Genomic DNA, 14,123 nt, shown 5'->3' on the forward strand with positions numbered 1-14,123 from the left:
CTAATATGCAACATTCCTTCGGCTTCTCAGTGCGTTAGAAGTGACATTGCTTCTAGATACGAAAGATCTTGTAAGACAGGGGAATAGATTGCTAAGTACTACTGCCTTTCAGGGAATCATATTGTAGACAGAAATGATTGGCTTGCTTTTCCCAGACTATACATAATTGTGTACATGTATGACCCTTATTAGAAAGGCTGTCTTCTGTATGGTTTTAGGAACTTTCTTCCCTGAGAACATGTTAACATATCCAACAGGCTTTTGGAAAAGAGAATGAGACACATCTCAGCCTATGACTGGAGGAAGACAACACCTGAAGTTTGAGATGTGCCCTAGCAAATTATTCCTGAAGCTATTGCTCCATCTGCATGTGTTCAAGCAAGCACATGTACTGCGCTTCTTGTATTTTCTGGGTGCATGGAATAATTCTGCTCTCAATCAGTGTGGGGTTTCAGAAATCTATCTTCTATGATGGATAAACCATTTGCAGAAAATCTGTTCCACATTTGCTTGTCCCTCCCTGGCAATAAATTAGAAAAGGCAATAGCGGATTGTTAGAAATTAACACAAAAACATTAAATAATGCTTTGGTTTAGCTATATTTTCTCTTGAACTGTGCCTTACTAAGAATTCTTCATTAGAAGATGGTGCCTAAATGAATAATTGAGATAGATAGATAGATAGATAGATAGATAGATAGATAGATAGATAGATAGGATTTTGTAACTTCTATCCAATGAATTTAAACTGACCATGGAGAACTTTGGAGGCTTTCTCTAAACATTTTTGAATCTCAATTTGCGAAACATATAAAAGATGAAAATTACAGATGCATTCAATATGATTTGATTGAAGAACCTCTGGCATAACTTTTTTCTGCTAATATGCCATTAGTAAGCCCTTGGAACTGCTGTGCATCTGCTGTACTAACTTACCCGATGTACATGTAAAGTATTAGGTAAAGTATTAGGTACTTTCACCTAACGGCCATTTGTGTCAAGGGATGTTTTGCTACTTGGCTACAGTAGAAGAAAGGTGGTTTCCTGCATTTTCCGGTAGGGATAATGGTAAGGAAAAGCTGCTTTAGCTTTCTGAAATGCTGCTTTTTGGGGATGAAAGTGCTTTCACAGATGCAGTCCTCCCAGGGACCAAGCAGAGACAAGAGACTCTTGTGTAGTTATGCCCTCACTTACTTACTAACTTCACTGTGCTTCAGAACATAAGTTATAATACTAGTGAAACTAATTTAATGAGGGCATAAGAACTTAATATTTCCTGAAAGTAACTACTCTGAAGTGAAAATGCAGTAATAAATTCAACCTGTTTATTTTAATCACAAAATCAGCTATGGAACTCCAAATTGCCAAAGTTTCTGCAAGGCATAAAATTCAGATAGGCATGGCTTCTCAATATTTATGAACTGTGAAGTATAAAAATTAGCAGTCCCTAGGTGAAAATTCAGTTTTTCAAGGGGACATTGTGAAGAAGTTTTATTAATAATTTTAATTTTCATTTCGCTCTGCTCAGTGATTCCTTTCCAAGACCTTGAGCAGGATATTTTTTTTTAGCAATTTGTTCTTTTTCCTTAGGTATGAATTGATTTGTGGGGGTTTGTAACGTTTCACTTTTAAAAAGGCCTGAAGTAACATATTTCTGATCTTACACCTGTATTTGAGAAGCACTATCCTTTATCTAATACTTTCCATAAAGATAGAAAAAAGGCATATGCAGCAAATGAAGCATTGTTTTCCTGGAAGTCTTAATAAATTATCCTTTCTGCTTCAAATTGGCTCCAGTTTAACAAAATACTGAAGCACGTGTGTAACTGCAACCCTTCTTTATTCAGAAAAAAATGGCATTTTAGTTCCATTAGTGACACTTTGGCCTGCATAGTGTCAAGTATGCACTGAAGTGTGTTGCTCAGCCAGACACAGAGTGTGGTCCTCTCTTTGGTAGGTCAGATACCAGTCAGAAACTAATCCCTTATCCAGACCTAAATGTCTAGAAAGCTAAGAGTATTCCATAGCAGAATAAGACTTACTGTCCTCTCATTTACAGAATACAGCATTGTCAGTGAACTGCAAAAATCCAGAAGCTGCTGTGTTGCATCAAGGTGTCCCTGGGAGCTCTAAACTGAGCTAGAACAATTTGCCACTACCATGGATTAGTAAATGCAGTGACATGTTTGTCAAGGGAGATGCAGTACAGGTTAATTATTTAAACCTGACCTAAATTTCCCATGCTCCTATCTTGTTCTATAATAACAACAATAAGTTCTGCAGTAATAATTTGTCATATGGACTAAAACTAGAATTAATTATAACCCACACTGGACAAGAAGTAGCTTTTTTTCTCATTCTTCATCCCAGCTGGGGGCATGTAAGTAGGTGCATAATGCTGCCCATTGAAACTATAAATCATTAAATCACATTGGTATATAGGGGCCATATTAAATCCTACCTAAGTGACTAAGGGGGTAGTCAGTGCAGATGACAGTTTCTCTCCTGTATCCCCTCATCCTTAAGAAAGAAATATGTTAAAGCTGTTTACAAGTAGTCCCTTTTAAACCCACATGTATCGTGAGCTGTGTTGTGTGTATATGTGTGAGTGTATGCAAGTATGTGCAACAGAGACAGAAGGAGAGAGAAAGTCACCATAATGCATTCTGCAGAAAAAATGATTTTTATCAAGAGATTAATAAAAAGAAAAAAAATTGGCAGGAGAGGAATCCTGAGTGAGGTAGCTTAATCTTTGTGCCTTTGTCACACATATGGTAAAGTCTCAAGTACAATATCTAAAATAGTCATATCTAAAAGCCAGAAGAAGAAAAAACCTCTCCCTTATTTCATATTGCACGGGCTGTCTGGCTGGAGGCCAAAGACATGACAACTTGCATTGTAGCAGGGAGACAAGTGTGGATCCCTGATCAAGGTCAGCAATTTTTTTAATGAACAGAGCCTGATTACTGCTCCCTTTGTGGTAAAAGGTTGTTTGGAGGTGAACAAAGCTCTGTGCACAGAGATATTCCACACACACCCTTCTTCCCTTTCAAAACCAGACAAGCTGGAGCTGACTCCAGTACAGTTCCATGCATCTGGAAAATGCCTCCCTGAGAAGCAGGGAGCTCTGTAACTAAGGCTGGTGCATCCTTATCTCTGCATGCAGCACCTGCAGTCAGCAGTGACTGGGACCCTGTGAACAGTTTTACTGTACCATTTCATCACGTCTCTTGAACAGTAGGGCTCCTCAGCTGTTACAAGGCTTGCCCTCACAAGGTTTTGCTTTCCCAGAACCAGGATTACAGGGCTGCTGAGAATGTTTGACTGCTTTGGCATTCAGATCCAAGCTTTGTCCCTCTAAATCACATATTGACTTTTCTAGGACATGGCCTTGTTATGGAACGGATTTGAGGTAAAATCAGTCCTGCTGCAGTCTCAAGGGCATTTTAAGATTTGGTCTTAGTGGGACCAGAATTTCAAACCTAGGTTCTTTCTAGAGGAGGGATCAAAAATGGGCAAGAAAGTTGATTTCTGGTATTAGAGTTTGTCATAAGAGCTACAGCCTTCCAGAAATGTCACATTCCTGAGACTGACTGTGGGTCAGAACTTTCCATTAAGCTTCTCCTCTGGAAGCAGATCTGCCTGAAGATCAGATGACAGACACAAGAAACCAATGTTTGTTTACATATTCAGAGTTTAAAATAAGAAATTTGCAGCATTCATGATTATGTTTTGGAAAGGCTTTCTAAAAGTTCTTTGTGAAGAGGCAGCACCGTTTGCTTTTACGCCGTTGTAAGCAGAACCTTTTCTCTGGTATTCATAGCCTATTTGGGAAGTGCTTTCCAGCATCTGTGGGCAAAGCTGTTTAAAAACATTTCTCTACAAAAATAAAGTTGTGAAGCTATAAAGCATTTTTTATCTTGGCAGACCAAATATTTTTTTTCCAGTATTTGAGGAAAACTTTGACATTCCCAGAAATCCATTAGCTTGACTATTTTGGGGTGGGCTTTTCTTTTTGCCTTTAATCTTCTACTGAGAATGACTTTGTTTATATCAATATAGGGCTATTGTTTTATTAGCCCATATTTAGATACTAGCTCTCTTAATTGACCTTTTTAATGAGGTTTGCTTTGAACAAAAAAGTAATGGATTTTGTTGTTTTGAAAAGAACAGCTTTGGTGTTACATAAGATCCCAGCCAGTGGGATTTATAATCTAATTCTTACAAGAGAATCAGAGTGTTGATACCAAGAGCTGGAGCACTTCATTGTCCATATGGAGCATTGTTGTAAAATCAGAAAGTTCTGAATCCTGTATTTTAACTCTATGTTTAACAACTTCAAATAGTTAAAATATGTTTTTTTTTTCCTGCTGTTGATTAGCTAAGTATTTCCTCATGCTCTGATGTAGAAAACAATCCTGCATATTTGATGTCTTTCTCTTTTTCTCCTTATATTTCAAATAATTCAGCTAGACAATCTCCATCAATTGGGTAAGCGGAGCTGTAACACCTACTTAAGGGAGGGGAGCCATCTGGTTTCCTTGAAACTTGGAGCCTGCTGGCAAATATTAGGTTGTACCAATTTAGAGAATGATGAAGTGGGAAATAATGGACATTCTTTAAGAGTCTGAAATGGGATCAGCTGTTATTGGCAAAAATTGGCAGGTGCAGTGCACTATGCTGGCTGTAAGCATGGTCTCTAGTTGGAGAGTGCAGCTGAGAAAATGGCCTGCTAATTGAATGGTTACAGGACTCCCAGCAGCTCTGACAGTAGTAGAGCATCATTAATTGAAGGCTCTTGGTTGACTTGGTGGAAGCTGTCTCAGAATGAAGGACCTTGCAAGTTGATGTTTACTTTCTAAGTGTTAGTGTGTTTATTGCCTGTTACTCAGAATGAGTCCTTGTGGAATCAGAAGTGCTTTCAAACTCACGAGGACTAGCATAAGGCTAGCAATATCTAGTTCTTATTTATATTTACAGCACTGTGACTCCCAGCAGGCTGGGAGTCATAAAAGCTACTCAATTACACTTTTGTTTAACTGCACTCTTCGTTATCTTAGCCATCCCTCTCTTTTCCCCTTTTATTTTCACCTGTATTAGATTCCTACATTGTTTTGGCTTGGAGCAGCAACTATTCTTTTTTTTTATCTAGACTCTGAGAAGACCGTGTCCTAGACTGAGTTTCTTGGATGCTGCTGTAACTCATACAGTGGTTACAGAAACAAAAATAGCCTAGTTTTGGTCCAGAATAGTATGACATGCTCTTCTGGTTTATGTGGGTCTCAGAACAGCAGTGTGTGATAAAGCACGTGTACATTAGCCATGGCTCCCTTTTTCATATGTTGTTTTTATTCATTAAATGCAAACATATTGCAGTGCATCCTAGTTTAATATAAAAGTCTGCTGTGGCATTTTCCCTCAGCTGTTAGAACCCCTTGAGGGAAGATCTGTTGGCAATGAGTGCTGCAGAAAGCACTACTGACTCCAGAGCACTCTTTGTGTATCATCAGTGACTGTAGCACCCCTATACACCTAGAATCTCTCCAACTATGTAAGGCATAGCTTTTCTGTATTAGATATAGTGGCTAGGAGGCAAGAGGCTTCAGCAGTAGGGTTGTTCCACCCAGCACGCCTTTAGCATTTATAGGCATGAGGTTCTCTCTGAGTGTGGATTGAATGAGGAACAGCAGGTTGAAAGCTGGCCTGAAGGTCCTGGTGCTCCGCTGTCTCCACCAGGTGCAGGCCAAGATTTAAACCCTTTGGGAGGACTGATGAGACCATTTTTTCAAGTTGGACCCTGAGCAAGTCTTCCAGTGGCCATCATGCTCTTCCCCAATTGAGTTCAAAGAGCTGGAAAAAAATGCCTTCAATTTGTGTCTGTGTTTGAATAACCTGTGTCAGGTGGGAGGCAGGGAGATAAAACTGAAAGGATTCGGAAGCTGTACTCCTAGATCAAAACCCTGTGTGGCAAACTTCAAGCATAGGCCTGTAGTGAACCTGGGAATAATGAGACATTGATGAAGAGGCTCTTGCCTCCTTCCCCCAGCTCTACCTCTGCAGCCTGTGACAAGCTATTTTGGGGAATGCCATTTTTTTAAATGTCATACCTTGATGCACACCAATTTGTGGTGTCTGGTTCTAGCTTAACTCTCCCCAGTGTTTATTCTGCCCCTCTTGATTTTTCTGTCATTAGAAAGTGAATGGAAATAACTCACCCAGCTTCAGAAAATTAAATAGATTGAGCATCAACCTGGAGCTGGACAATAACCCTTGGTTTGGGACAGGTTTTGGGAAACAAAATGTGCTAGTGTGCCTACTGGGGACCTGGATGGCCTACTGAAAGTTGGTGGATGGGATAAAACCAGGCTGAGTTTGAGACCTGTCCCAAACACCCATTTTGCCAGGGCAGATCCACCCTGCAGCAAGCCCTGCAGACATGTATAGCACCCCAAACCCTGCTCTGCACCACGGGAAAGCCAGCAATTTTAGTGCTCAACATGATCCCCTTGCTGGGGTTGCAGGTGGGGCTGGGGTAGGCCACCAGGAAAGGGTCATGGTGCTTTAGTGAGGAAGGCCCAGGCAGGTCCAGCATGTTCCATCAGAAAGATGTCAACATCCCACTTCCTTTCTTTTCTTAATCTTTTTTTATCTTCCCCTTTCCTCTGCTGCTAGCTGAATGAATCCGCCAAGCAGCTCATCGAGATGGACAAGACATGCTCGGCAGCAGCCTCTGGCTGCGACGTGCTGCTGACGACGGAGCCGGCAGCAGTGGCAGCAGCATCAGCAGTGGGCCTGGCGCCATGCTCCACTCTGACCGGTGCTGGGGCAGCTGGGGCAGCCCAGAGGCAGGCGGAGGGCAAGAAGAACACCAAGAAGCGCCACTCCTTCACCGCCCTTAGCATGACGCACAAGTCCTCGCAGGCTACCAGCAACCGGCACTCCATGGAGATCAGCGCCCCTGTCCTCATCAGCTCCAGCGACCCGCGGGCAGCCGCCAGGATTGGGGACTTGACCCACCTCTCCTCCAGCGCCCCGGCCCAGGTCAGGTTCGGGTGGAGGTGGGGTTTTGGTGCCCTTAGTGGACGGCATGCTGTTGCCTGGCCTCTTTCAATGTGACTGGTCCGTGCACGAAGCAGCTGCACAGTGGTGTTGTCCTGATGTGACAGTACTTGGCATCTGTCATTCCCGTCCTTGTGTTAATCAGTGGGCAAGCATGAGGAGCCAGAGAATAAAGCCAAATTTGGTTTACAGTAATCTAGCACATTTAAAAAATAAAGAAGTAATCCTACATTTGTTTGAAGTAATGCAGCTTATGTTGCATCACTTTCTGTTGTAGGAAGGAAGCATTTTGAGTGACCCTGTTACCCTGCAGGGTAACAATGTGAGTTTGGAATTCACACACTGGGAATAAAGAAGATTTTTTGAGTATTTATTTCCCTACAGATCATTGGAAGATAAGCAAATGTGCTGTACTTTTACAAGTGTTGCACCCAGTGAGTAGCTGCTGTGCAGAAACAGCCAAGGAAGTTTTAAACTATCACACGTGCTGAGGGTGCAGCCCTTTCATCTTTCCCCCCCTTGAAGGACAGAGGAGGAGCCTCCTGAGCATCCTCACAGGTCCCCAAAAAATTGCTTCTGAGAGGCTGCTTCTGGGTGGCTGGCAGAAACAGGAGCCAAACTCAGGGATTCAATGAAACACCTTGTAAATGCTCACTGATTCTGTGGATAAGGGAATCCAAGTGGCAGTTTGCAGTTTGAAGGTGTACAAAAGAATGGAGAATAATAATAGTAATACTCCCAAACCTTTTCTGACTCGGCCTTCTTGCTCAGTCATCTACACCCTTAATGTGCAGACACTTAGTCACAGGTTCCCTCTACAGACCAGCTGTAGAGGTCTATGCTGCTTTCTGGAACTGAAATAACCTAAGCATGGCAGGGTATTCCCACCCATCATTGTGTTCAGTTCTGAGCCCTTCACTGCAAGAAAGACATTGAAGTGCTGGAGTGGGTCCAGAAAAGGGCAACAAAGCTGGTGAAGGGTCTGGAGCACAAGTGTGATGGGGAATGGCTGAGGGAACTGGGGTTGTTTAGTCTGGAGAAGAGAAGGCTCAGGGGGGGACCTTATCACTTTCTACAACTACCTGAAAGGAGGTTGTAGTGAGGTGGGGGTTGGTCTCCTCACAGGCAACAAGCGATAGCCAGGGGAGGTTTAGGTGGAATATTAGGAAAAAATTCTTCACCAAAAGGGTGCTCAGGCATTGGAACAGGCTGCCCAGTTAAGTGGTGGAATCACCATCCCTGGAAGTGTTCAAAAACCATGTAGATGAGGCCTCAGTGACATGGTTTAGTGGTGGCCTTGGCAGTCCTGGGATAAAGGTTGGACTCGATGATCTTAAAGGTCTTTTCAACCTAGCTGATTCTATGATTCCATGATTTCTCCTCTGAAGGAAGCCACCCTTGCCCTTTTCCTCTCCCTGGCCATGCCTTCCTGCTCTTCACACCCGTGTCCCCATACAGGGACAAATGTGGATTGCTTCCCTCCCCTGTGGCAGCACAGAGCAGGAAAGCAATCCACATTACAGCCTACGCTGGTATGTGTGTAGACATCTAGGAGAGGGCAATGCAGGAAAGGAGATAAACATCAAACTGCAGGGACTACCTTGGGCAAGAACGCTTGCTTGTATCCATTTGTGGCGCTGGTGGGTCTTCCCTTTGAGAGACAGCTGTGCCCCACTGCCTCCCAGGACATGAGCCCAATGCCCCTGCAGCACAGGTTCTCTAGGACACCAGGGAAAGCAGTGCTCCTGTGTGCATGCCAATGTGCGCCACAGAGCCAGCTGAAACAGCATGCTAATGGTGGAGCATGGATGCTGCTATGATGGAGCAGCACCCTCTGCTCCTATCTCAGATGCTCACCTCCCTCTACTGCCCATCTACATGTAGAAACCAGAGACATAGCTCTGTCCAACTGTAATTTAGCCTTTTCCAGGCAGGGCCTCTGTGCTGTAAGGCTTTTCCTCTCCTTTCAGCCCTCAGCAAGGCACACAAAGCAGCATATGTGCCAAGATGTCCTGGGACATCTGTGAAGCAGCACAAGCAATAGACATGAGTGAGGGTCCCAAGCTTGTCAAGCTAAATGACACACAGTTTTTTGGCACTCAGAGTGACACATTTGGACTTTACAGAGATGTGACAGACTGTGGCTTTCCTGTTCTTATGCTGTCAAAGGAAGCACCATGTGCACCCTTTGCTAGTCATGTGAAAACTCATTCTAAGCTAGTAAACTGCAAAAATTAGGCCATGAAGCAGAAAGCACTTTGACTATTCTCCCCCATTTTAACAGAACAACTGGTATGCAAAACTTCACTTGTTCACAAACCATTATGGCATTTGGGCAGAAGTGGTAGGGGACAAGAGGGGCCCCATGTTCCCTGGAACAAATTGTGTTTATTGAAACACAGCCCACAGGAAGGTTGGTTGGGTCCTTTCCACTGAGTGGGAAGACACGTAATTGGTGTCCCCGTCCTCCAGAGCTTCTAGTTTAAAGCTGCCTTGACCAGCCTGTCAAGTCTCCTATCAAAGCAGCTCTTCCCCTTGTCAAACCAGCTACACCAGCCTCTACTAGACCTGGTCTCCCAAATCAAGGAGCTGCCAGCTCCTGGGCAAGAGCTGTTGAGGACTTGAGGCTCCCTCGGTGGTTCTCACTGCTCAGAATTGAGGCTCCTGAACACTGTGTTTTCCCTCTCTCTGGTTTTGAAGGTGTCCTCTCTGGAGCTGCTCATCCCAGCAAATTAGCCTTCTCACCTCAGCTTTTATCCTTCTTAGGTTTACAAAGAGTCCTGAATTTGCCTCTTACCAAATACACACTAAAATTGTGCAGCCTTATTTCTACAACTATTAATCCCATGATAATAGGGGTTATGTTTTAATTAAATATGTCAGAAATTCAGTTCCTTTTCTGCCATCTACTAAGACCTGACATGGCTCTGAAACAATTAGTGATGCTACAGCCTTAGACAGAAAATAAGTTCAGCACTTTTCTTTTATTCACGTGGCTGAACAACAGCTAACATAGCATAAACAATGGGCCCCTGAGCATTTACATCAAGGCTTTCAGGACAGTGAGAATCTTGACTTCAGACCATTTTATTTTGTGTTTGGCCTTTTTAAGGTAAATGTCCTGTACATCTTGTTCAGGGTTTGATGTCTTGACAATCTGCAGACTGATTCTACTTCTGCTTCAGAAGTGCTCAGGGGCATTTCTGGGAGCATGGGTAGGTTGGTAGGAAGGCAACATTCAGCCAAAGCATATTTCTTATAGAGGAAGCAACAAATTTACAGTTTCAGTGGTGACTGCCTAGCAAATTTATGCCTTTCCTTTCAATATTAGAATCTAAATTTGGTTCACTGTGTCTTTATATCACATCCTTGAAAATTCCAGACACTTTATCTGTGTTAATTCAATAGACTTCTTCATTAAAAAAAATAAAAGTATTTCGTTCAGTTTAGTAGGTATGAGCTTCTCTGGTGCATATCAGGATTGGTATTTAGCTTGCTGGGGGTGGGGGTTCTACATTTTTAAAGCATTTGACACAGTTTTCCTATAGCCTGTATTTTAAACAAGCAGAATTCAATTACAGGAGTTCTTGAATGGCATCCAGTCTCCTACCTCAAGCAACTGGCTGGTGCCCAGCGAAACAAGCACCCATTTTCCTTGTAGACCTGAGGCTCCTGTGTCAAGGGAGCCTGCTTTGTCCCTGCTGACATGAGAAGAAACAGAGACACCAAGGGCTTCTTACTGTAGGAACTTAAAATTTAGGTGCAAATTTTGTATGCTTCAGTAAATGTGAAATATATTCCACCCTTTAGTAGTGTTTTCATGCATAGTACTATATTCCTGTGGCTTTTGTCAATTTTTTGTGAATTGAAACCAGACTTTCATGCCAAACTCACTTTTTTTTTTTGTTGTTTAACTATTATAAGACTCCTGCTTCTCCAGGAGGGCACAAATATACGCATATTGAGCATTGACATGCAGACCAGGGTATGAAATCACATGTTTTGAAAGCATTTCTTCATGCAATTAATTTAATAATTGAACAGTACAAGCCTTCCATAGCATGTTCATTTTTTTTTAAGTAGAACCAACTCAGCTGTTTCCCAAAAGCCAAGATGCATTTTGAAATGAGTCGTGGTCAGAAAACCATATTCATTGACTGCAAACCCAGGGACACTCAGAGGTAGAAGAATCAACTTCCAGCCACCTCAGCTGGATAAAATAGTGACTGGAAGACTGCAATAGCAAGGATAGAAAGCATTTCTTTTCAAAGAGGCAATGCTGGGATCTTAATTTTGCTTTAAGCCAAATTTACTTCTTGTATGCTTTTTGTTGCATGCTGAGTATCACTCATTAGGTGTAAGATCTCCATCTAAAAGGTAATAGTGACTTTTGGCAAAATAGATTTTTATTGAAAATGTAAGTAGTGCTGCAGTCATGTGATGGAGCAGAAGCTGAATTCGCTTACAGGTGCAGAAGAGTGGTTAGCAACTGAGACTCCCTGGCGAGTGGGGAAGGTCCCCCTGGACAGTAATCATGCCTAAGCCTCAGATGGCTTGTCTTGCTTCCATTTCCACCCCTTATGAATTATTCTACCTGCTATATGGAAAGTTCATAGGTCAGTACTGCTCCAGATCCCCTGTTTTTTGACAGAAAACACATCTCATGAATAATGAAGCATGGCTTTGTCCACACTGGAATAACAGCTGAGGGAGGAAGAAAGGAACTTCTATGTGTGTTTTGAATGACTCATCACCATGCACAAGAAGTCCATTTGTATCTGTGAATGGTAGTATAGGCTCCTAACCAGAGGCCACATGTTCAGGAAAAGCTGAGAATAATGTCTTGCACAGTTGCAGTCCCAAAGAGTGACAATATTTGAAATGAAAAATGTTCCTTGAAGTGTCTTGCTATATAAATCATATGGAAGTGTGACTCCTTATCAGTTATTTAGAAGTGCTGAATTTTAGCTGAGAAAACGTAATAGCAGAACTCTGCTTGAGCCTTGACTGATAACCTAAATGTGCTGACCATGAGAAGCATACAGATTATACATAAAATTCAGACACTAAAAATGAACCTTTAATTTTCAAGTGCACAACAGGCTCTGAGATATGAAGGGAAATACAGGTATTTTTCAGTTTTGGCCTGGAGTCCAAATTCTATCCAACTTACTTCTGGCTGTGAATGACAACTGACTGGACATCCATTAGTGAAAGTGAGACAGCTGAAACCAAGGGCAGCTATTTCATGAAGCTGAACCACTCAAAATGGCAAAAGAGAAGTAATATTAGTGCAACCTGTGTTTCTGTCATTTAGATCAAAGTATGTCATGAAAGCAGCATACCAGACTTTGCTAAAATTTAACCTTGCTAAAATTTAGCCTTAACTACTTTATGGTCTTTGTATAATCCCAATTCTATTCAGAATTATTTAGAACTGGTTCCATTCTATTCAGAATTATTTAGAACTGGTTCCAAACATGGCCCATGTGTTGTATCTCTATTTTAAATAATTTTATAAATAAAACTCTTTTGGGGGGTTTTGTAGGTAGGAAGGAGTTAAATTTTTTCAAGCAAAGATTTTAGGGCAGGCATGTAAGCTGTATTTTTGCTTTCCTTTTGCTACCAATAGGTCTTTGAATATACTCTGTATATTGAGATATCTTACATTGTTTGTCAAAAATGTTGCAAATAGGCACATGCGCTGACTCAATCTATTGACCGATTACATAAGCTGCCAAGAATCCAAGTCAAAGCAAAATCGCCTTTCAGAAGTTACTGGTTTAAAGACAGTGCCTTCTCTTTATCCTATAATTTCCCTTGTCACAAAATCATTTTGAAAGGTTTTTCAAGAACTACAAAACCTTTTTTTACAGGATCTGGGAGGAGAGAATGTTGTGCTATAGAAGGGCTATTCAACTGGGCATGAAATCCCGTTGCCTGCAAAACAAAAGCAAAATATTTTTTTCCAGATGGTCCTCAGGGTAGTAACCCAACACATTTTGCCACTGAAATCATTTTTCCACAGGGCTAATCCTGAGGCTTTATGCTACCTGCCAGTCAACTACTGATTTGGAAGCCTCAAGAGCAAGCAAGGCAATCTCTTGGTATTTACACTATACCACAAAATCCTGTCCATCCAGCACATGCTATGTGTACAAGCATGACATATGAACAGAAACTACTACAGAGTGTGTTTTCCCTTTTTCGTTGGTTTGGTGTTTTTGTTCATTTGTTTACCACTACTGTCTCCCTGGAGGAGGACTTCCTGCAGGAAGCATTGCACAGGATTCCAATGAATTCACTGTGTAGTTATCAAATGGATAATTAGGAATGTGGGATTAAATTAACCTCTTTTAGAGGTCAAGCTTTTACTTTAAGCTTTTTTGTCTCTCTGCATTTGATTTTTCATGTTCTTTGATCCCAGAATTGCAAGAAACTATTTACTACAAAACCATTTAAAACCTCATGGTGAAGAGCTAGACACTGGTGCTTAGTGCTGAAAGGGTTAGTCTGAGAGAGAAACAAGGCTGAATAAAATGTAATTCTCATGATGTTCATCCTCATGATGCTTAATTAGTCCTCATTTTGGGGAACTAAGAAGCTGCAAATCAGAATAACCAGTGCTTTTATGGATGGTAATGTCAAACGAACACTTGGATGATGACAAAAAATATTTGGTTTGTTTTGATTTTTTTTATTCTAACTTGCAGCCATCCTTAGATTGCAGGATACCGTAAACAGAAGCTCAGGAAATAGATTTACATGATTTCTTCAGCTCTGCATAGCTGCATGGGCTATTTGCAGAAGACAGGATCTAGATCTTTTTGGCCTACTGTGAACCAAAAAATAATCAGGGCCAACAAGCTACTAGAACAGGCTAGCATAATATTCTGCCTCACCTTCACCCACAGCCACAGATACTTACAGGTTGCAAGAGCCCCTCAGTAAATGCTAAATCATATAAATTTAGCTCATTTTTTTTCAGGAAGGAACTGGGTATTTATGCAGCTGCAGCTGTTATCATGCACATTTATTTGTTTTTTACACACATACCATTATGGA

The 14,123-nt window shown here is 41.8% G+C and overlaps 1 protein-coding gene across 1 annotated transcript in view; it reads left to right on the forward strand.

Annotated features, from left to right (window-relative positions):
• Window positions 1-14,123, forward strand: part of SH3RF3 (SH3 domain containing ring finger 3) — a 250,219-nt gene that overhangs the window by 179,295 nt on the left and 56,801 nt on the right. Inside the window, exon 4 of the mRNA XM_061472665.1 lies at window positions 6,672-7,040. Coding sequence (XP_061328649.1) covers window positions 6,672-7,040 — 369 coding nt within the window. The remainder of the gene's footprint in view (window positions 1-6,671; window positions 7,041-14,123) is intronic.

Source organism: Pezoporus flaviventris, unplaced genomic scaffold, assembly GCF_033815535.1.
Source record: "Pezoporus flaviventris isolate CSIRO_AGI_PZ_B2104156 unplaced genomic scaffold, CSIRO_AGI_Pfla_v1 ptg000072l, whole genome shotgun sequence".
Lineage (NCBI taxonomy): Eukaryota > Metazoa > Chordata > Aves > Psittaciformes > Psittacidae > Pezoporus > Pezoporus flaviventris.